General features: G+C 41.2%; 1 protein-coding gene across 1 annotated transcript in view; it reads left to right on the forward strand.

The window, feature by feature from the left end:
- CAPN14 (calpain 14) overlaps window positions 1-3,439 on the forward strand; it is a 54,575-nt gene extending 51,136 nt beyond the window's left edge. The window contains 3 exon segments of the mRNA XM_042445965.1: window positions 6-122; window positions 1,181-1,236; window positions 2,309-3,439. Of these exon segments, the coding sequence (XP_042301899.1) occupies window positions 6-122; window positions 1,181-1,236; window positions 2,309-2,335 (200 nt within the window). The 3' untranslated portion in view covers window positions 2,336-3,439.
- Window positions 3,440-24,941: the final 21,502 nt, after the last annotated feature.

Raw genomic sequence — 24,941 nt, forward strand, 5'->3', positions numbered from 1 at the left:
TAAAGGTATCTCCCTCAGCAATGAACTCTGTAGGTTGTTGGTATTCCGCTACGGGGATCCTCACCTGAAAATCACCTTTGACAGCTTTGCCTACTTTGTGCTGCGTCTGGAATTCATGATGGGTGAGCAGGACTTCTTTGACTATATGTGTTTCATGGCTAGGTCTCCTGTCTGTAAAACACTTTGGTTTAGGCCTCCTAGTTCTGTTACTAGGGTCATTATTTCACAGTTTTAAAAAACGACTTACTGCTGCCAAATTCATTTCAAATTTGGGATACATCAAGATTTTATCACACATGTTTTTGCCACCAATGCTGTCAGGCAGGTGCATCCCAGGTAACATCTGGCTAGATTTCTGAGTTCAGCTGGCCAAACTCGGAGCTTCCCAGCTTTGCAAATCAGCCAGCTGAACTCGGATTCCAGCTGGATGTTACCCAGGATGCACTCACCCTGAAGCATCGGTGGCAAGAATGTGTGCAATAAAATCTGGATGTATCTCGAATTCAAATTGAATTCATCAATAGTAAATTGTTTTTTAAACTGTGAAATAATTTCCCCAGTCACAAAGAGTCATCCAAAAAACTGAGTGGGTTAGGGATGAACAAATCCATCCATTTTGCTTTCTCCCATATTCAAGTCATTAAAATTCAAGCTCTTTTGGTCCTGATTATGAAGAGATTTATGGATTTGGGTTTATTCTCCATGGGTTCTACACCGGAGTGCTTAGCAAAAAGCAACGTCTTCATGAATTAATTCATGTTTGGTTATCCCCAAGGAGTTGCTGCCATCTTTTGATTCATCCTCTTTGTGTTTTAATTAAAATCTGCCAACAAATATGGAAAACAAAGCATTGGCCCAAAGATTGGAAGTGATCAATATATAATTCCATCCACAGAAAAGGAGATACGAACATTTGCAGTAATTAAAGAACTATTGCACTAATTTCTCATGATTTTACAGTGAAGATTCCAACCATATATGGAACGAAATATCCCAGAAATGCAAGCTGGTTTTAGGAAATGAAGGGGCCCTAGCGATCACATTGCAAACATACTTTGCCCATGATCATATCTTATATAGAGCTGATCCCACTCTTTCTGATCCCAGGGTGGCAGTAATGGACCTTGTTTTTTCTTTGTGAACCAACAAATTAGTTTCTCTCATTTCTTCTTCTTCACAGAGGCCTTTCATAATATGAGTAAAGATGGCAAAGGGATATATCTCCAAGAATCTGAGGTAAGGACATATACATAGCTCTTGTAGAGATCAGACTATTTTTCTTCTATAGTCTTTGCTCTATCAATCCTTGATATATATGTACCAAGGTTTTCATATAATGCTATCGAGTGTTGCTGTGGCAATCATTAGGGTTGCTGAAGTGAAAACTGGAAAAAGCTCTTGTACATTTAATAGTTGTGTAGAAAAGGAAATTTCAAGAGGTGGTGCTTGTTACCTGGTTGTAAGATGAGCAACACACAACACATGCTGAAGTTACCTCTTCTGTACAATATACAGGAGCCCTCTCGGTTTTTCAATTTGCCAGATCCACCACTAATACATGCTGCTTATTGGCTGCTCCATCTACTCAGGTTTTATATGTTTCTTGTGGCCAAGACTTTTCTTTTAAGAAAGGGACACCCCAATGTAAACTCAGTGGCATTACTAGGGTTGGAGTCAGCCCAGTGTGTTATCTCATGCTGTCATCTCAAAGCAGACAGCTCTCCAGACTACATGGGGGGAGAGAGCAGGAGGGGAAGGGACATGAGGGGGCAGTGGAAGGAGAAGCTAAAGGGGACAAGAAGAAGTGCTTGCCATTCGTTCTTACCCTTGCTGCCCTCCCTGTCTTAGCCAAGCTGCCTGGCACACCTATCTGCCCACTATGGCTGCTAGTGAGGGCGGGGTGCTTCTGTTGCCCAGCAGCCCTCTTGGGACTGTTGGGGCTGCTGACTGGGCCAGGAAAAGGATGACAACAAAATGAAGGGCAAAGTGATCCACGCAGCCACTGATAAGATGGGGTGGGGGTGAGCTGCGGTGGTGGCCATGTACTCCTCCCCTTCCCTGGCCACCATCACTTTCCTCTCCTGACCCAGTCAGTAGACACCATAGGCACCCTGGCTGGTGGAGGGAGTGGCTGGGAGTGGTCTATGGATGGATGGTGAGTGACCACCTCACTGGGTGTTCACATCCCTCTGAGGTGTGGCCTGCTGTGATCCACATCTCCTGCACCTCCCTAGTGATGATCTTGTCTAAATTCCTTATCTGCAGAAGGATTAAACAACTGAATCCATTTCACTTTCTTATTTTGCAGTGGATGATGATGACCCTCTATTCATGAACTGAAGCAAAGAGAAGAGTTGGTTAGCCTTTAAAAGAGAATAGGAGGCACTTTCTTATCAATTTTCTATCAACTTTCCAGATTTGCTATTTTTATGGAATTTGGAGAGATTTTATTCATTATTATTAGTTTCATGATTACCTTTTGGGGATTGCTCATGACTCAAGCACTTACTGTCTTAATGGCCAGAAGAACATACATTTAGCATACTAATCAATCACTTTTGAAGAAGTATGTTAAATAAATGCCTTTATTCTAAAGCTAAATCTATGTTACAGCTCAGCCAGGTTTTTGAATAGGAGCAGGGGAAATTCAGACACTGGCTGGCATCTCGTTGGTTAGTCCCAGCTAGAGCAGACTCATTCAAATAATTGTTGAACAGTGAGTCAGCATGTAGATGAATACTGAATCAATCTGTAGATAAATCCAGCTGTCTATTTATGTCAGAATTAAAACAGGTGTTAGGTCTATCTGTGTTAAGCCATGTATCATTTCAAATCTTTGCTGTTACTCAGGTTTTGGATCAGAGCATGTGTTGTTATAATCTTACTAAAAAAAAACCAACAAAAAACCCATCACAGACAAAATGCCCTACAAGATATACTGTAATGCCACCTTGGGTGCATCTACACCCAAGAAATAATGCAGTTTGACACTACTTTAAGTGCTGTAGCTCTATCCCATGGAATCCTGGGATTTGAAGTTTTACAAAGTCTTTATATTTCACTGCCAAAGAGTGTTGGTGTCTCACCAAACTACACATCCCACTTAAAGTGGTGTCAAACTACATAATTTGTGAAGTGTAGATGCATCTCTTATCTCAAGGGCAATCTTCTCTCACGTGACCCTGCTCAGAATTGACTTTGGAACCCTTGCTGTGTCATCATGGGAGAAGAGATGCACAGCTATAAGAAACAAGACCTTTTTTTGGTAGTGTAAAAGATTTACATTCCCTGGAATCTCCCCCCACCCCCCAGCTCTCTATTTGAATGTTTTAGAACTTTATTGAAGATCTGTTTTAAAAATTCAAGGAATTGTTAAAAATTGATTGATTTTCTGTATTATAGACTTGGATGCAGTTTTAGGAGAAAAGGCAGGATATAAGTGCAATAAGTAAATAAATAGTTTTGTTTTTAAATTTGTATGGTTGCATTGCTGCTTTCAGTTTTTCAATGTTCTTTCAAAGTTTAACATAGCTTTGTGTTTTTATGACATTTACTATTTTAATTGCGATTGTATTTATTACTTTGCTAAATTGCCTTGAATGCTTTTATCAGAAAGACTAATAATGGTTTTATTGCTGTTGTTGTTAGCTGCCCTTGAGTCAGTTCTGACTCATGGCAACCCTATGGATGAGAGATCTCCAATAATTCCTGTCTTCCACTGCCTTGCCCAGATCCTGCAAGCCCTTGCCCATAACCCCCCAATTGAGTCTAACCATCTGGTTTGTTTTCTTCCTCTCTTTCTTCTACCCTCTATCTTTCCTAGCATTATAGTTTTTTCTAGTTATCCATGCCTTCTCATTTGTGGGCAAAGTACAATAGTCTCAACTTGATTATCTTAGCTTCCAAGGAGAGCTCTGGTCTGAGCTGTTCAAGAACCCATTTGTTTGTCTTCTTGGCTGTCCATGGTATCCTTAGTACTCTTCTCCAGCACCACATTTCAAATGATTTGATTTTCTTTCTGTCTGCTTCCTTCACTGTCCAACTTTCACATCCATACATAGTAATTGGGAATACAGTGGCCTGGACAATTCTGACTTTAGTGTTCAGTTGTATGTCTTTGCTCTTCAATATCTTTTCCAGTTCTTTCATAGCTGCTCTTCCCATTCCTAGTCTTCTTCTTACTGTATATACCCATGTATAAGTCTAGACAGTTTAGTCAAAAAATTAACCCACAAAACCTAAGTCGACTTATCCACTGGTCAATGTAAGTACTGTACTTTGACTCTTATAAAAAAGGGACTATTCCCTGGTGAAAGGCAAGAGTATAATTTGTCATGGAACCACTGACTCCCTGTCTTCTCTCTCATCCATCCAGCCTTTAGTGCGAGAGCAAACACTTATGCCTGCTAGAATTTTGTAAGTTCTTTGCCATTGTTTTCCTTTGCTTCATCTTTAAGATCCTTTGTTACATGCCCCTAAGTTTTAACCTTGATTTATCCAGCTGTCATATCAAAATCCATAATTTTGGTCCTAAAACCTGCCCTCGACTTATAGATGAGGTTGACTTATAGTCGAGTGTATACAGTATTTCTTGACTGCATTCTCCATTCTGATCAATGTTTGATCCTAGATATGAGAATTCTTTAACTGTTTCAATTTCCTTACTGTCTAGATTGAATTTGTGTATTTCTTCCATGCTCATTATTTTTGTTTTCTTTATGTTCAGTGTTAGACCATCCTTTGCACTTTCATCTTTGACCTTCCTTATTAACTGTTCCAGTTCCTGAATGTCTTCTGCTAATATTATGGTCTTGTCCTCATATCTTAGGTTTTATACAGGCTGGTAAAAAATGACCATCAACCTATCATTGTAACATATCACACACACTGTCTTCCTGAAGAACACAGTGTTCATTACCAAACATAGTATTAAATATTATGTAATGGTGTTCAAATCCCTTTTCTGTTTGAGTTGCCTTCTAGGGCTGAAGTCAAGTAGCTGGCCTACTTAAATGAACAGTATATTATTTGATGGTGTCTTTAATTATCTGATCATTTAAATTGATCAAACAGTGTAGCATTAATTATGAGAACAGGTATGTGGGAATCCTTGAGAGATGACAAAGAAAATCAGAAGTCTTCTGTTTTCAGACTATTTCTTTCCAGCAAGCAACCCTCTGTGACTTTTTAGATCTCTGTTGCAGTCATTGCTGATGTTACTGTTCAATTACAGCTGCCTGCTTGCACATGCTGCATTAATTCAGTTAGAGTAACATGTGCAGGCAGGTCCAACTGAATAATTAATTTAATTGTAGGAGAAGAGCCTATGTCTCAATAGCTGAAAAAACTTTATTAGTATATGAAACTGATTGAAAGAAACTCTTCACAGCTGGAAGTGCTGAGGACGATGGAGCAGGCCTAGGAAGGGCCACATCCCGTGATTCCACTGGGTTTGGAATTTTCTCCTGCAAGACAAAATATTTGAGGACAGTTTTGAAAATATTGCAGAGCTTGAAAAAAAAAACTGGTTATTTGGAATACAGCTCACAGTACTGCAGCCAATGTATTATTTGGGGGGGGGGGGGGAGGCTGTTTCACAGGTGTTGTTTAGACACTATAACCAAAGTAATATGCTATACCGTGCCTTGATTTTTTAATATATTGTTTTATATATACACACACACAATCTCTTGTTAACATGATGCATTGTGGTTGTAGTGGCATTACATAACTATTGATTGCTTACTCACAACTTAGAATCTGTCTTTGCTGTACATCAATAAGGTTTTCGTAACACTGAACAGCACTGAGGTATGTGACCTGCTGCTTTGAAATTGTCAAGAGGTCTTTTACTGGAATCATTACATCTAAATTTGTACAAGGCAAATTGCATTCCATGGATTACATAAAAGTGTTTTGCTAATGTTGTTTGAACATTTTGAAGCTTTGCTGCATCTCAGAGAAGGACACTACTTCTTAAAATTTAGCATACACAGTAGAAAACAATTCAAAAGCTTCCTGAAAGATACATTCAGATGAATCCAGAGTTATTTACTACAAGGTCACTTGTCTTTGACTGGGTGCACTTACAACACAAGATTAACAAAAAGTAATGAATGTATTGCTGTGGAGCTGGTCAAGTGGATGAGAAGCTTTTCATAGATGAGCTAAGCATATAGGGACAGGAGAGAGGGAAAGTAGAATGTGACAACACAAAGCAAAATTATGAAAAGAGAAGAAAGACTGATGGACTCACAACATAGAAATACAAGTTATTCAAGTATATGTTCACCAGGATCTCAAAATATAAAAGGATAGAGCATGTTTACACGTGCATCCTGAAACATAATAAAACATAATGGACATAATAAGGTACATAATACATTTTGAAGGGATATAGATCCTTTCTCATAGCTGGGGGTAGGTTAGTGTGAACTGATTATGCAACTTTATCCATAAAATTAAATGTATTTATAAGGGTGTTCAACGAGTGATAAGTGATAAGATTAGTATAGAGCCTTTTAGTAAGACAAGCCAAAATAAAGCTGCTTCAGGTCACTTTGGAGGTATGCTGTTTAAATGATGCATGTGTCCTAAGAGGCCAGAAGCTGTGCCGAAGCTGTGCCAAAGCTTTGGTTCAATCACTAGGAATGGAGTGTGGCTTTGGCATGGCTTCTGGCCTCTTAGGACACATGCATCATTGAAACACCATACCTCCAAAGTGACCCATAGCAGCTTTATTTTGGCCTGTCTGTATGGGGCCTTAGTTGTTGCTCTTTGCCTTCAAGTAATTTCTGGCTTATGGAGACCCTAAGATGGACCTATCATGGGGGTTTCTTGGCACTACCCTTCTTCAGAAGCGGTTTGCCATTGCCATTTGCTGAGAAAATGTGACTTGCCCAAGGTCACCCAGTGGGTTTATATGGCTGATCTGCGATTTGAACCCTGGGGTCCCAATGCCCTAGTCAAACTAGTGGAATTGACCTAAATCCAATTCCATGCAATGAATAAATGAGAACTTAGTAAGTCAACACTTCTGTAAATTTCACTGATTCAGTGAGGACTGAAAGCTGCCAAAGTTTATTTGTATCTTACCTTCTTTAAAATATAGATCTGTTCGAGACAGCACTAATGACATACTGACGAAACATATGTTGGATCCCAAAGCACCTCAGTGAGGCTGGTTAATCTGAGACTGTGTGACTCTCTTTCAGGGAAATTCAGAGCTGTGCAAGAATCTGAACACATGTTTCCTTACTCCAACTCAGTGGTATACCCATTATACCTGATTGATTCTTACTTTCCATGCTGAAGACTCCAGGTTCAATTACTCTCATCTCAGAGTACAAGAATACTAGACAGGGGGTTTGGAAAGACTACTGCCTAAAATCATGTGCAGTCCTTGGAGATCATAGCACAGGGCTGGGTGGATCAATGGTTTGACTTGTGGATAATAAGGAAGTCCTTATTATCCACAGCAGGCCCACAACATTTTGCTGTCCAAGGAAGAGCAGCAAATAGTTCCACTGTGTTCCAAGTCAAGGAGCAAAATACCTCAAATCAGCTAAGTTATTTGACACATGATCCATCAAGCCTCTCTCCTTGTACCAGAATAAAATGCAACCATAGTGCATTAAATAGCTAACAGTTGATTGCCCTTTTACAACAATCGGCATTAGCTACCTGATGATGCTGACCCACTGCCTAATAGCAGGGGCAGCCCTGTTCCTTTAGAAAGTAACAAACTTTCTGCCACAAACTTAAGTTGCTTTGAGCAAGTCCTATTATCTGAGCACAGGCTCATCCATAATAATGTACTGGGTGGTGAATATGACTTTTCCATAGTTATGTAGAAAAAGAAAGAACTCTTCCTGCCATGGACTGGCCATTCTCGCTTTTATTGGAAGTTTATTGTCCATGTCTGTTTCTACTAACTACACCCAAAGGGATCAGTGGGGACCTCTGTTTTCCTGCTCTCTCACTTTTTCTTCAGAAGTCTTAGTAGCAGTGCCTTAGCCCTTTCCTGCTTTTCCACCTCCACATTTTACTAGCAGTATTCAAACACCACCATCTTACTTCAGAAACCTTAGCAGCAGTGCCCTAGCCCTCTCATTTTTCCATTTGCTTTCTGCTGAAGAAGGCTTAGCAAGAGTGCCTTTTCAACTTGAAACTCAGGCCTGCAGCTTGGACAACAACCAGCAACACTCAACAAGTGTGGAGGCATCTATCACAGTGTCTTGATGAGTTATAGCTGTCAGAGACAGATAAACATATGGAAGGATATGATCTTCAACTACTATGGATTTGATTTTATTGGCACTGTGAAAAATCTTTTGCTCTTCATGTTTTTTGGTCCTGAATCCTACCAACAGTTCCAAGTAGAGTAGACCCATTGCATTAATTGTTGAATGGGTGAGTCAATTCTTACACTAGTCCCATTGATTCAATGGATCTTCTCTATTTGGGACCTACAATTGGATTTAGACCTTGAACCTCAACCCCATGAATCTCTTTCAGCAGTGGTGGAAGTTGCAGCCTGAAACCTCTGAGTGGCTAAAGGTTCTCACCCCTTTACAATGGGTAACATGCTTTTAAAAAACCAGCGCTTTTGTCACTAGGGTTTATTGAGACAAGCTGCTGTACTTGGTCTTCTCTTTGTGCCACTTGTTTTCAGAGACATGTTTTTACATAACATATGCCACAAGAGAGGAAGGACTGATTTCCTACCCAGCAGGTTTTTGCAAAATGAAATACTACCTGCCCCCACCCCAGCTCCTTTTCCTTCTTACTGTGTCTCACACTGGATTGCACCTGAAAAAGAACCTTGCCAAGCTTGAAGTTCAATTTATCAGCACAGTCAAGATTGATTTGTTACACCACCTATGCTGAGGAAATGAATGTCTCCATTCCGTTCTCATCCAATCCCAGCAGATCTTTGTTTTCCTCAGGTCACCTGTGTAATGTAAGAGCCTGACATTCCTCAGATAAAAAAGGTGGTTGGTAGGAGAGGAAACCTCTTGAAAAATACAAATTAACTGTCTAAATCTAGCAAAGACAGTACCAAGAATTAATGCTGGATGGTATCTGAAGCAAAGCCTTGGTATTACAAGCAGGTCTGTGAGGTAACTACAGCTACTTGACACAGGGTTTCGGGGAAGGGGGAGTTAGAGTCTGAAACTGCTTCAAAGGGAAATATTTGAACTGAAGCAGTTCTAAACCTCTAAAGATTTTGGTATATTGTTCAACAAGTCCTTTGCTTTCTATTACCTGTTTTGTAATAGCTGTTATAAATTTCACTTGCTGGTTGAAGGAGATCAGTTTGGTTCATTGCATTTTAAAATAACTTTTACATATTTTACTGATTTTTTTTGGTCCTTTTTAATCTGTATTGGTTTAATGTTTTATAATCCACCTTGCACATAATTATGATGATAGTGGTGGTGGTGATGATAATGGCATGATTTGTTTAGTGGTCTTAATAAATAACAATCGAAGGACATAAAATAACAGCAATAAACATGATATAAAAATAAATAAATGGCAAAGCAATTAAATGGGCCCGCCCAAGATGACTTACTGCCTGAAACAAAGAACAAAATGCCCCCTATTATATTTAGTAACGAACAAAACTGAATGGAATTGGCAGTTGTTTAGCTTCAGTACAATGGGATAATGCCCTCCACAATACCGGAGGGCAGCAGTCTATTTTAGGGGCCACAAGACAGGCCATGTGGCACATATTGCTCTGTTTTCCTCCAGAGGGAAATGCCAGGGAGGAGGAGATCAGGAAGAAAATCTAAGGAGCCATGGATTCACCCTGCAACACCACTAGTCCCCCAAGGCATTTACCACACTCTCTCTGGTAATAGTACAAGCTCTGGCAATCATCTATACAATTTCACAACAAGTAAGAACAATACAATCAGTTAAAATATCTGGAGAAATTTTAAAACAAGCCTTGTTCTGGATCAAATACACTCCTTCCATGGACAAACACATTCCCTCCATACATGTTTGTTTGTTTGTTTGTTTGTTTGTTTAGGTATTTATATCCCGCCCTTCAGCCCTAATGGCTCTCAGGGCGGCTTACAATTATTATTTTTAATCAGACAGTTCCCTGCCCTCAGACTTACAATCTAAAAGACATGACACAAAAGGAGAAGGGAATGGTGGAGGGAAAGGGGATGAAGTCCAGTGGTTCTTCTCTCCCTCTGAGGCCTGGACCAAGGCAGATGGATTGGAGGGAGGGCTCTTCCTTCTTCCAGGCTAGTCCTGATGTTAAAGCAATGCTTTGCTTATATATGAATACCAGTTTTGGACATGTCTGCAGTTATCTCTCCAGGCCCTTTCTCACTACACAGTTATAGCTATAGCAATAGCAGCTACATTTTGATACCACTTACCAATGTACTAAGCAGTTTACAAAGTGTAAGCTAATTGCCCTCAACAAGTGGGGTACTCATTCTTATCTCCTCTATGAAGGACATTCCAGAGAAGCTGAGCCATGGCAGAGAGGATATACAAACCTTCTTTCACAAGTGAATCAAAGAAGAGCCCTCAGATCTTAAAGCTCAGGAAGGTATATATAAATCTAGGTGCTTCCTCATATATCCTGTTTCAGGCAGTTTATTCATTCATTTATTCATTTTATTTATATGCCACCTTTTTCCCAGAAAGAGACACAAGGCGGCTCACAGATAAAATCATTTTTTTTTAAAAAAAAATTACAATAAAAAATTAAAAACAATTAAAATCAACTAGCTAAAAGAGTATAAAATGGCGTAAAACATACAAAAGCCTCTCTGACACAATTATATATTAAAAGCCTGTTTGAATAAAAAATATATTTGCCTGCTGGCAAAAGGAGAATAGGGAGGGGGCCAGCCGCCTAGCCTCCTGTGGAAGGGCATTCCAGAGGGTGGGAGCAGCCACTGAGAAAGTTTTCTCTGGGGCTTTCTATACAGCCCTTTGGGACGTCCGGAGGACGTCCCATTTTAAAAAAGGGGCGTCTCTTATAGATGCCCCTGTGCCTAGTACGGACTCTGTCCGTACAAGATGGCGCCGGCCCTTCTACATGGCCGGCGCCATCTTTGCGTATCGGACGCTGAGCGTCCGTACGCGTCGCGGGCGTTGTGACGTAGCGAGCGCGCCCCTGGCGCCTCGCTACGTCGCAAACGCGACTTGAAAAGAAGCTCCATTTTGGAGCTTCTTTTTTCGGTCCGCGCGGGAGTCGGGCCGTCTGAAGGCTCCGGCTCCCCCGTGGACCTACTGGCGGCGGCGGCAGACCGCCGCAAAGCGGCGGTCTGTACCCCACCACAGTCTTCACCAAGCAAGTCTATGATGGTGGCAGAACCAAGAGAAAGCCCTCCCCCATAGATCATAGGACACCTGCAGGCTGATGTGGGGAGATACTATTCCCCCCACCTGGTATTGGAAGAAAGGTTCTGAAAGTCTGCTTCATAACAGAAGAGAAACTTAAATACCACCAATAAATCTTAAAATTAAATCAAATAAAGCATGAAAAGCTGTGTACCTTGAGGTGCTGGATACTTCATCAAGATGCCATGCTTCATAAAACAGAATAGCTTAAGCTAATTTTGAATATGAATTTGGGATGATTCTGCAGCTCAGCAATAAATGCAACCCTTAACTTTATAAGGAACTGCTTTTTAGAAAATGACCCTTAAATTAGGCCTCAGGAAAAAAATGAGAGCAACCTGGTGGGAAAAGGCTTCAAAAACAGGAGTGTTCATTATAGAAGATGTCTCAAGCCATTCCTCATTGATTTTAGAGATGACAAAAAGTGTATTCCCTAAAATAGCTCACAGAATATACATTCTCTTCTTGTACTCATTACTTGGTATTTGCTGTAATTCTATAAAAGTCAGGCCTAGATGCAAGGAAATGGAGATTAAAATGTTTGTGTACCCCTCCCTTCATGCTTGCTGCACCATCTTTTCCCCTGGCCAAGACCCTGGAGAACTGTTGCATGTCACAGTAGCCATTCAGGGGTTGATGGACAAATAGTCTGACATCTTCCTACTTTCCTAAGAATTTATTCTTGAAGCATCCTCGTTTCCCTCCCAATACTGTAGCAACACCCCTTAGATGGTGCCAAGATCAGGAAAGAAGATTGTCCTTTAAAAAAAAATAGGTTGAAATAGGCACAATTTCTCAAGCCACCCTGTATTTACTTATAAGGAAATCCTGTTCTCTGCTACCATCTGCACGCTCCAGAGTTCATCTTGTGGATATGCCTTTAAACAAAGCATTCAACATGTCAGGTACCTGTATAGTGTACAAGGGAAAATAGCCCATAGTAACTTTAATAAAAAACAAATATTGCAAATTTAAATTTTAATGCACACATTAGAGATTTAAGACCTAGAAACTTCATTGGTACATAAATCTGGATAAATATGCTTAACTTTGAATAAACATGCCCTAGTGGTCATTCCCTCCCTCCTTCTCTATATCTAATTTGAAAGATAAATTGCTAGAGAATCATGAGTAGGACCGGTACCAACATGCAGACAGAATAACGTATTTCCATTAACCAAAACAAATGTTAATGTTAGATGATATTCTTATTTATTAACAAGTAGAACAGTCATATGGAAAGATAATCACCAAATCCAAATCCTATCAAAGGGAATTCCACTAGTAAGAAGGGTCCCCCCCCCCCCTTTTTAAATGTTTTTGTTGCCCAGTTTTTCCCCTCTTGTGTTTCCAAATCTGGCAGACAGATACAAAAGTCCAGAAGTGGTGTATTTTTTTCATCTTGTCAGGGACATGCTGAGGAAATAGTAGGTCTTAGGATTCAGTGGATACAATCCTTTTCAGCCTTTATCACAATTACAACACAAATTACAGTACAGCTTTCTTCATCTGGACAAAGAGGCTTCCAACAAAAGGCCACCCCCTCCAGCACCTACAGATGTATTTCTCTGCTCATCAGAGATGAAGATTTCCAGTATTCTTTGGTTACTGGTATGCCCTCCAAGAGATCGTAGAAATGCACCTTTAGACCAGCTGTACATTGCTTTTCAAACCATACCTTACCATACCCGACAACATGTGACTGATGAAAACCAGGATATATGCAACCAAGTAACATGAGAATATGGTCAAAACCCATTAATGATGGAGAACAGACACGCTAGCAGAGGCTGTAGTAGTTTACTTTTCATTAGGTCTACAGGCAAGATTTCACCCTTCCTCTCCCCTGCTGAGTTAATTGAATGTAAACTATTTTTGCACTTTGAACTCAGTTTGCAGCCATTGAAGTAAACTGAGGAGGGGGATGAGGAGAAAGAAACAGACATTTTAAAACCATCTGAAAAAATTGGGACAACAGGCCTGTTCCTGCCAAATCAGGATGGTTAGAGGATATGAACCATCAGAGTTGATGAACTCAGTGGTAGTACATGCATTTTGCCAACAGTGGTGGCTGTTGGCCTCTTTGTATAGTGACTCTATTATAGGTTTGGGCTAGATTTAAAGGTGCGGAGCCTATCTAGAAACAGGCTCAAAGACATAAAGAATTCCTTTAAACTTCTCTCTTTTAGTTAGTCTCAGAGGTGCTACAAGATCCCTTTTAAAACATCAGTTAAGATTTGTAGTGAATTTGTCACCCAACTGGGGATGGTACCCACTAGCTATCGCTGCTTTGCAAGCAGAGGTGCCAAATTCAATATTTAGAGTCTCCAGTTTAAAAGCTCTGGAAATTGAAGTTGGAAAAGACCTCTGTCTGAGATTCTGGATATCTGCTATCAGTTACCATCCTGAAATAAGCAGTCATACTAGTCTGAGACAATATGCTTCAGCTTAATCTGCTGAACACACTGGTTGAACACACTGATCATTGCATGCTAATGAAATGAAGCAAAAAGTAAAAAGCTGGTGTTCTGATGTGCCTAATAGCTTGTGAATAACATGGACAAAGGAGAGCCACCTTGGGACACATGTTGGAAGAAAGACAGAATAACACAAAATAATAAAAGAATAAGAAGAAAAGAACTACAATAGCCAGTATGGGCTGTCAAAGCTAGAAGGAAAGCAAAAACAAAACAAAGAAACAACATGTAAGAGCAGCTTTGTGACCAGAGCAAAGAAAACTGTAAGTACTCCATTGGATGCTTGATTTTTTTTATTACCTGAGGGAGGTGTATATGGTTAGCTTGAGGAAGAAAAGACTGAGGGGTGACATGATAGCTTGCTTTAAATATCTGAAGGAATGTCATGTAGAAGATGGAGAACATTTGTTTCCTGCTGCTTCAGAGACTGGAACATGAAACAATGGATTCAAATTACAAGAAAAAAGATTGCACCTAAACATTAGGAAGTATTTTTTTTTATTGTAAGTGAGGTTTGACAAGGGAATGGACTGCCTCAGAGGGTGGTAGATTGACAGACTTTTGGTATTTAAAAAGATGCTGGAGGGCATAATTCAGGAGTGCTTTAATTGTGCATTCCTGCATTGCAGGAGGTTGGATTAGATGGTCTTTGTGGTCCCTTCCAACTCATAAAATTCTGTGATTGTAAGGGCGGAGAACTTGTACAGTTTCATAGGTTAATTACATCTTCCTCCCATCATTCACTTCAGTGGAAGCTAAGGCCTAGTGGGCATGGTAGGGGCCAAGTATAGTCTCTAGAGATATAACCAGCTAGTTTACTGCTCAACCTCCCCACCATAAGGTCTGAGTACAACCCTGGTGGTTTTGAAGTTTGCTACAGCTTAATTGGGCAGTTCCCAAACAGTAAGATTATCCTTGTTCCATTGTTCACACTGATAGGGATTAATGAGAATTGGAGTCCAACAAAATCTGAAGTTCTGTAGGTTCTCAAACTGTGCACCATGTTGGCCAAGGTCCGATGCCATTTGGCCAATGAGGCACCTATCCAAATGTATAGATTATAAACACATTTTTGTGTGAAATTGACACGGAAAGGGAAAAGACTAGTCATGCCATATTAGTTAACATAAACCACTCTATTTTACTTTGAAAGCGACTGTCAGGATTTTAAAAATTATTGAAAAATTCATTGGAGATGAAGCAATAGATTTTTGTTTAAAACGATGAAAGCTATAATGAGGCTTGAGAGCTGTAGCTAGAATAAGAACAATTGAGATTCTCCGAATCTCCATAATCAGCAAGATGCAAATTGGATAGACAATGTGAATGCGTCTTTCCCTTTCTTTCTCCCAGATATATGCAGCTTAATTAGAAAAAGGCATGCAGAGCCTATTGAAGATGTGAGGCACTGTCTCTCTGTTTTTACATATGGCTTCGTTCTAGGTCTTTAGACAAGTCTTAATCTGTTTTTATAGACAAATAACATACTCATTTACATGAACAGTCCACATTTCTAATGCAAATCACCCTCCCTAGTGCTGCTCTACAGAGAATAATATTCTGTATAATTACCACACATATTTACCAAATACATTTACCCAGAGTAGCTTGCAATCCATAAAAATCATTTGGAAAACAAACCTACTAGCTGAGCTCATCTACACCCCCTGTGATCTGGGGAATCTTTGGATACCCTTTCCAGGCTTTTTGTTCTCATCTTGGCACCCTTCCTATTATCCCAGGAGATATACAGTGGGCCCTTTGCATCTGGACAAGTTTGGTTCCAGGGGTCCATGCAGATGAGGAAAATGTGGGAGCTCAAACCCATATTAGTCAAGGGGTGAAAATAATAATAATAATAATAATAATAATAATAATAATAATAATAATAATAATAATAATTTATTTTTATTTTCCCACCTCTCCCAGGTGGATCGAGGTGGGATTACAACCCAACATTGGCAAAAAAGATACAGCAATAAAACAAATAGTGTCCAACAATTAAAACAATTAAAAACAGTACAATCAAACAACAATAAGATAAAATATTCTAGTCCTAGATAACAGAGTGGAGCAATGTCTTTTACAGAAGATTGGATGGATAGGCTTGCCAGAAGAGATCCATCTTAATTGCCTTCTTGAAAGCCTCCTAGGAGATAATAAGACGGATCTCTTCTGGGAGGCTGTTCCATAATTTAGGAACTGCTGATGTAAAAGTTCTTTGAGAGGTTGAAACTAGTCTAGTTGGATGTACTTCCAACAAATTTTCCCCAGATATCCTGAAAATGCGAGGCGGATTATATAGGGAGAGGTGTTCCCTTAAGTAACTCGGGCCCGTGTCCACTTCCATCAGTGCACCCAAGGGCATGCTCCGACATTGGCCAGAGTGATCTGTGGGAGCTCCAGTCTACAGATGGCTAGCCCACCAATACGGTGGGCCCACTGTATATCCAAGTAAAAAGCTATGCTATCAAATATTGTCTTTTACTGACATTATAATTAGAGGCATATTACATATAAAGGCATAGCTTTGCTTCTATGCCTATGTCAAATTCACAGGAGAAATTCTGCCATGAGGTTTGTTTACCTCATCTTGACCCATGACTTCCTCAGAATAATCCATCATTCCAGACATATATTCATTGCTTGTGCTGGTGCTGCTGCAAAATATCTTTAGCTAAAAGTTGCAACAATTACATTTTATGATGAACTGTTTTGTATATTCATTACATTTATATTCAGCTTTCCTCCAATGAGTTCAGTGCACTTTAACCTCACAACAAAGACAGACACTGAAAGAGGGACTGGCCCACAGAGTTTCATGACTAAACAGGTAGTTGAAGCTGGATCTTCCAGGTACTAGTACAACATTCTAACCACTTTACCACACTGGCCTCTCTCTTTATTTATTTTATTTATTTATTTAGGTATTTATATCCCGCCCTTCAGCCCTAATGGCTCTCAGGGCGGCTTACAATTATTATTTTTAACCAGACAGTTCCCTGCCCGCAGGCTTACAATCTAAAAGACACGACACAAAAGGAGAAGGGAAGTGTGAGGGGGGGAGGGGATCAGGTCCAGCATTCTTCTCTCCCTCTGAGGCCTGGACCAAGGCAGATGGACCAGAGGGGGGACTCTGCCTCTTCCAGGCAGACAGTTGGAGCTAGCCTGCCTCTCTCCCCTTCAAGATTGTGGCTGAAGGGAGAGCTTGTCTTCTTCCAGGCAAGGCAGTTGGAGCTCGCCTGCCTCTCTCTCTCCCTTCAAGATGGTGGCTGAAGGGAGGGCTAGTCTTCTTCCAGGCAAGGCAGTTGGAGCTCGCCTGCCCCTCTCTCTCCCTTCAAGATGGTGGCTGTTTACTCTTTACTCCAATATAGCCCCACAATAAGGACAGGCTATGTAAGAGAGAATAGCCCAGGGAATTTTGTCAATATTTAAACTTGGATCTTCCAGATGCCATTCCAACACTCCACCTACTGTGAAATACTCACTCTCTCTGTGTAGGAAAATTTTAGATTTTACTCCAGATTCCATTTTAGGCAGTAATCTAAACTTGTCTTCTTGTACTACTAGAATAATGGAGCATTAGAGGGGACCACAAGGGTAACCTAATAAACTCCCTGCCCTGAAGAAATACATAATAGTTATAACACTCCTAAAAGACATCAGTCACAAAGATGGATGATCTACCACCATCTAAGGCAATCCAATCCAATGTACTATTGAACAGCTCTTCCAGTAAAAAAAAGTTCTTTTTAATGTTTAGATGGAACCTCTTTTCTTGTACACTGGTACCCCGGGTTACGAAATTAATTCGTTCCGCTATTTCTTTCGTAAGCCGAAAATTTCGTAACCCGAAACGCTTTTCCCATTGAGAATAACTAATGCGTTCCAAGACCTCAGACTGAACCTGCAAGTCAAAACAAAGGCACAATAGAGGCCTATTAAGCTAAGTACAGTACCCTACAATACAAGTTGCCTGAGGCACTAAAGAGCTTAACAATGACTGGCAGTCCATTCTAAACTTTCTAAAGGATAAAGAAAAAAACAAAAGGTTTTTTTCTATCTTTGAGGTTCTGGCTTCTCAAGAGTCCGGCAGGAGGAGGGGGAGCTCTCAAATCATCACAGCCATGACCAAAGCAACCAACCCCAGGTGACACTCTCTGGCATCACCCCCATGACCAAGCAACCCAGGTCCACACTCTATGGCCCACCATTAAAGCCCGGCCGACTTGCAAAAGTCACATCCCACATCCCACACACTCAAATCATCACACCCATGACCATAGAACCCCAAATCTAAAAAGCAACCCCATGGTCACCACTCTATGGCCCACATAGCCAGGCCCGACTTGGCAAAAGGTCACATCCACACTCCCACACTTCAAATCATCACCACCCATGACCAAGAAACCCCACCAAATCTAAAAAAACCAACCCCATGGTCACACTCTATGCCCACATTAAAGCCAGGCCACCAGACTGCAAAAGGTCACCATCCACACTCCCACAACTCTCAAACTCATCACACCCATGACCAAGAACCCCAAATCTAAAAAAGCACCCCCCATGGTCACACTCTATGGCCCACATTCCGCAGGCCAGACTTGCAAAGTCACATCCCACATCCCACACTCTCAAATCATCACACCCATGACCAAAAGAACCCCAAATGCTAAAAAAGGCACACCCCATGGTCACACTCTTGGCCCACATCAAAGCCAGGCCAGACTTGCAAAAGTCACATCCCACATCCCACACTCTCAAATCATCACACCCATGACCAAAGAACCCCAAATCTAAAAAAGCACCCCCGGGTCACACTCTATGGCCCACATCAAAGCCAGGCCAGACTTGCAAAAGTCACATCCCCACTCCCCACCACACTCTCAAACTCATCACCACCCATGGACCATAGGACCCCAAATCTAAAAAGCAACCCCATGGTCACACTCTATGGCCCCACATTAAAGCCAGGCCAGACTTGCAAAAGTCACATCCCAAGACCCACACTCTCAATCATCACACCCATGCCATAGAACCCCAAATCTAAAAAAAGCAAACCCCCATGGTCACACTCTATGGCCCACATCAAAGCCAGGCCAGACTGGTGAGAGTCTCTGTCCCACATGGGCCAAAGGAAAACTTTTGAAAGCCACACCTCCACACTTGAAAACATTCAGAGCCATGAAGAAACGCAAACCCAAGTATTCCCCACCTCAGAAAAAGCAACGCCCTCACATGGTGAGAGTCTCTGTCCCCATGGGACAAAGGAAAACTTTGAAGCCACACTCCACACTTTAGCCACACGACCATCAGAGCCATAGAAAAAGAAGGAAGCAACCCAGCATCCCCAAATCAGAAAAACAAAGCAGCCTCCTATGGTGAGGAGTTCTGTCCCACATGGGAACCGAAGGAAAACTTTTGAAGCCACACTCCACACTTTGATAAAAACCATCAGAGCCATAGAAGAAAGCAACCCAGCATCCCCAAATCAGAAAAAGCAAAGCCTATGGTGAGAGTCTCTGTCCCACATGGGACCGAAAGGAAAACTTTTATTGAAACCACACTCCACACTTTGAAAACATCAGAGCCATAAAGAAAGCAACCCAAGCATCCCCAACATCAGAAAAAGCAAGCCTAAGTGAGGTCTCTGTCCCACATGGACCAAAGGAAAACTTTTGAAGCCACACTCCAACTTTGAAAACATCAGAGCCTAGAAGAAAGCAAACCCCAGCATCCCCAAATCAGAAAACCAAGCCTATGGTGAGAGTCTCTGTCCCAACATGGGGACCAAAGGAAAACTTTTGAACAGCCCCACTCCACACTTTGAAAACATCAGAGCCATAAGAAGAAGAAAGCAACCCACGCATCCCAAATCAGAAATGCAAGCCTATGTGAGATCTCTGTCCCACATTGGACCAAAGGAAAAACTTTTGAAAGCCACACTCCACACTTTGAAAACATCAGACCATAGAAGAAAGCAACCCAGCACCCCACATCAGAAAAAGCAAGCCTATGGTGAGGTCTCTGTCCACATGGACCAAAGGAAAACTTTTGAAAGCCCACTTCCACACTTTGAAAACATCAGAGCCATAGAAGAAATCACCCAGCATCCCCACATCAGAAAAAGCAAGCCTATGGTGAGTAGTCTCTGTCCCACATGGGACCAAAGGAAACTTTTGAAAGCCACATCCACACTTTGAAAATCAGAGCCATAGAAGAAAGCAACCCAGCATCCCCAAATTCAGAAAAAAGCAAGCCTATGGGGAGAGTCTCTGTCCCAACAATGGGACCAAGGAAAACTTTTGAAAGCCACACCCACACTTTGAAAACATCAGGCCATTAGAAGAAAGCAAACCCAGCACCCCAACATCAGTAAAAAGCAAGCCTAATGGTGAGAGTCTCTGTCCACATGGACCAAAGGAAAACTTTTGAAAGCCACACTCCACACTTTGAAAACATCAGAGCCATAGAAAAAAGCAACCCAGCATCCCCAAATCAAGAATGCAAGCCTTATGTGAGAGTCTCTGTCCCACATGGGACCAAAGGAAAAACTTTTGAAACCACACTCCACACTTTTGAAAACATCAGAGCCATAGAAGAAAAGCAATCCCAGCATCCCAAATCAGAAAATGCAAGCCTTGGTGAGAGTTCTGTCCCACATGGGACCGAAAGGAAAACTTTTGAAAAGCCACCTCTCCACACTTTGAAAAAACATCAGTAGCCATAGAAGAAAGCAAACCCAGCCATCCCCAAATCAGAAAAAGCAAACCTATGGCTGACGGAGTCTCTGTCCCACCCACTGGACGAAAACGCAGACGGAAAACACACTTTTGAAAGCCACACTCCCACCACTTTGAAAACATCAGAGCCATAGAAGAAAGCAACCCAGATCCCACATCAGAAAAAGCAAGCCATGGTGAGAGTCTCTGTCCCACATTGGACCAAAGGCAAAACTTTTGAAAGCCACCACTCCACACTTTGAAACATCGCGAGCCATAGAAGAAAGCAACCCTGATCCCCAAATCTGAAAAGAAGCTATGTTGAGAGTTCTGTCCCATGGGACCAAAGGAAACTTTTTGAAGCCACACTCACACTCTTTGAAAACATTCCGATCCTTAGAAGAAAGCAACCCAGCATCCCCAAATCAGAAAAAGCAGCCTATGGTGGAGTCTCTGTTCCCACATGGGACAAAGGTACAACTTTTGAAAGCCCACACTCCACACTTTGATTGAAACTCAGACCATAGAAGAAAGACCCAGCATCCCCCATCAAAAATGCACCTATGTGAGTGTCTTTCTGTCCCACATTTGGGACCAAAGGAAAACTTTTGAAATGCCACACTCCACACTTTGAAACATCAGGCCATAGAGTGAAGAACCCAGCATCCCCAATCATGAAAAAAGCACCTTATGGTGATGAGTCTCTTTCCCAATGGACAAGGAAATAACTTTTGAAAGCCACATCTCCAACTTTGAAAACAGCAAGCCATGAAGAATCACGCAGCTAATGAAAGCTCATCATCCCAATTAAGCATTGGCACCCTAAAAGGAAAAAAAACCCATAAAAATAAGCCAGCACATCAAGGCCATATCCACACATTAGAGCATGCCACTAAAAGAATAAACAAAACCCCAAAGAAATCAAAGCACAAATGAAGCCCATCATCCCAATTCGAGATTGCCACCTAAAGAAAAAAAAAAAACCCCAAAAAATCAAGCCAGCAATCAAGGCATAATCCACACATTAGGCATTGGCCCCTAAAAGAAAAAAAAAATCAAAAAAACAAAAAAAATCTCAAAAAACAACCAACAACACCAGCCCCCCACAGCAAAAGCATGGTTTCCCTGTTCTCACCCCAACCCACCCCACAGAAGAAGGTTATTTAAAAATATTCCATTATAATACGTGTTTAGCGAAATTGTCTGATCGCGGTTTGATCCGAGTTTATTATGCAAAATGCACAAAAATTCAAAGGCAGAAGGCCAGGAAAGTTCCGAACCCTGATTGCAACACGTTTAGGCTCCAAAGAGACTCTTTCTCAGCAGTCTCACAGGGCCAGACAAAGGGGGTATCAATGGAGCTCGGTTTTCTTTTATTTCTTCAAAGGCAAGCCACCCCCCTCTCCCCCATTTCGTTAGCCAATCAATTGATTGGCTTGATTTCGCCAAGCCAATCACTTGTGCTGCTAACGTAAATTCACAATTCGCGCCAAAGCTAAACCCCTAAACCCGTTCGCCAATCCCTGGAAAGCCAGTAGATGCACTTTGCATCATTTGAATTTCGCGCCGAAAAGAATTTCGTAACCCAAAAAATCTTTCGTAACCCGAAACAGTTTTTTCCAAGCCGCGAATTTCGTATCCCGAAAAATTCGTAACCCGATCATTTCGTATCCCGGGGTACCAGTGTAATTTCAATTCATTGGTTCATGTTCTAGTCTCTGGAGCAGCAGAAAACAAGCTTGCTCCATCTTCTACATGACATTCCTTCAGATCTTTAAAGACAGCTATCATGTCACCTCTCAATCCTTTCCTTTCCAGGCTAAACGTATCCAGCTCCCTAAGTCATTCCTGATAAGGCTCCCCCCCCCCCAGACCTTTGATCATCTTAGTCATGCTTCTCTGGATCACATTCCAGCTTGATTATAGTCTTCTTGAACTGTGGTGCCCAGAAATGGGCACAGTAGTGCCAGTGAGATTGGATCAAAGCAAAATAGAGAGTGACTATAACTTCCCTTGATCTGGACTCTAGATAGTCTAGAATTGTATTGGGTTTTTGGGCCACCACATGACATTATTCACTCATGATTAGCTTGTGGTCTGTCAAGGCCTCTAGATCCTTTTTACATGTACTGCTTTCAAGCCAGGAGTCACCCATTTTATATTTGTGCATTTCTAAATATAGTAACATACATTTCTCCCTGTTGATTTTTTTTTAAGTTCTCCAATCTATCAAGGTCACTATTGAATCCTATTCCTGTTCTATGGGTATTAGTTGCTCCCCATAATTTGATGTCATCTGTAAATATGATAAGCATGCTTTCAATATAATCATCATCATCTATCATACAAGCAATTTATAAAGATGCAAAGGAATCTTGCAGTACCTTTGAAACTGATACAAATCACCTTTGGATATTCCTTTGAATATTCTCACACACAGAGTGCTATATAGGTCTGTCCCTGGGCTTTCCACTCCACCAAATGCATCTGAGGAAGTGGGTTCAAGTCAATGAAAGGTCATGCTACCAAGTTCTATCTTTCAATTAGTCTCAAAGGTGCTGCAAGTCAAATGCTTTCATGGCCAGCATCCATAGTTTTTTGTGGGTTTTTTGGGCTATGCGGCTATGTTCTAGAAGAGTTTATTCCTGATGTTTCACCAACATCTGTGGCTGGCATCTTCAGAGAATGCTGGCATGGAAGAGAGTGGGATACACACACACACACACACACACACACACACACACACACTGTGTGACCCTGGGTAGGAGGGAGTGATTTCCATGTTAATATGTGCATTGTTGTGTTGTTGATGGCAAGACCTCAAGGTGGGAGGATATTCAAAGAGATTAGTGTCTGTTGAATTAGTGATCATTGTCTGCTGGGAAAACTTGTGATATCCTGAGTGGTTTTCATTTGAATTTGCTAGGTCTTGATTTTAGTGTCTTTCAGGACTGGTAGCCAAACTCTGCTGACTTTAAGTGTTTCTTTTTTTCTGTTGAAGTTGTCTTGATATTTGTGGATTTCAATGGCTTCTCTGTGCATTCTGACCTGACAGTTGTTGGCATGGTCCAGAATTTCAGTGTTTTCAAATAGCATTTTATGTCGAGGATGGTTTGTAATATGTTCTGCTACTGCTGATTTTTCTGGCTGACCCAGTCTGTAGTGTCATTCATGTTGCTTGATTTGTATTTGAGCACTGCATTTGCTGGTCCCTATGTAGATTTATCCACAGCTGCACGGTATGCGGTAAACTCCTGTGGCTGTGAGAGGGTCACTCCTTTCCTTTGCTGAGTGTAGCATTTGCTGGATTTTCTTGGTTGGTTTGTAAACCATTTGGAGGTTGTGTTTCCTCACCAGTTTCCCTATTCTGTCTGGTACTCTTTTGATGTATGGTAAAAATACCTTCCCTTTGGGTGGTTGTCTTCATTCCTCTGGGTTTTTCTGGGTCTGGCAGCCCTTCTGATGTCTGAGCTGGAATAACCATTAATAATAATAATAAAAATAAAACTTTATTTCTATACCGCTTTTCCGGTGATCAAAGCGGTGTACAACAGGAATGTTAATACATACAGATAAAGATAAAAACCACAATTCTCAAAATACATAAAAACATACAGCCAAGAGTCTTTTCAGTCGATGATATGCAAGTCTATTAAAAATAATTCCTACAAAAGGTCAGATGGATATGCCAGGCTAGTCTGTAAAGGCTAGTCTAGGTGCTTTAATACATCTTCCAGGAACTAGGGTTCACAGACCCATTTTGCCTGCTCTACCAATGTTTTTATGCTGCTGCAGCTGCTTCTTCCTCTTCCTCTTCCTCTTCTTCTTTTTTTTTTGTCCTAGGTGATGGTTGGAGTTCTTGTGCAGGTATCTGTCCATGTGTGCATGTTTTCTGTATACTGTGTGACCCAAATGTTGGGTCAGTTTGTGGATGACCAGGGCATCCAAGAATGACAATGTTCCTTCCTTTTCTTTTTCCATTGTGAGTTGGTTGTTTGGGTGGATGTTCTCCATTGCTGCAAATGGTGAAAGTATGATCCACATATCAGAACTATGTTGGGGGCTTTTTGGAGCTGTTTCCAGGAATTGCTTTTCAACGTGTTCCATGTAAAAGTTAGCTATCACAGGGTTCAGAGGGCTTCCCATGGCTACCCCATCTCTCTGCTCATAGAATCCATTGTCCCATTGGAAGTAGCTGGTGGTGAGACAATATTCGAACAGGGCTGTGATGTCTTCTAGAAAAATTTATCAGATGAGTGGCATGGTGTCCATTATGGAGACTTTGGTGAACAAGGAGACCACATCAAAGCTGATTAGTATGTCTCCAAGTTTAAGTTCAAGGTTGTTCATTTTTCCTATGAAG

This window comes from Sceloporus undulatus, chromosome 1 (genome assembly GCF_019175285.1).
Source record: "Sceloporus undulatus isolate JIND9_A2432 ecotype Alabama chromosome 1, SceUnd_v1.1, whole genome shotgun sequence".
NCBI lineage: Eukaryota > Metazoa > Chordata > Lepidosauria > Squamata > Phrynosomatidae > Sceloporus > Sceloporus undulatus.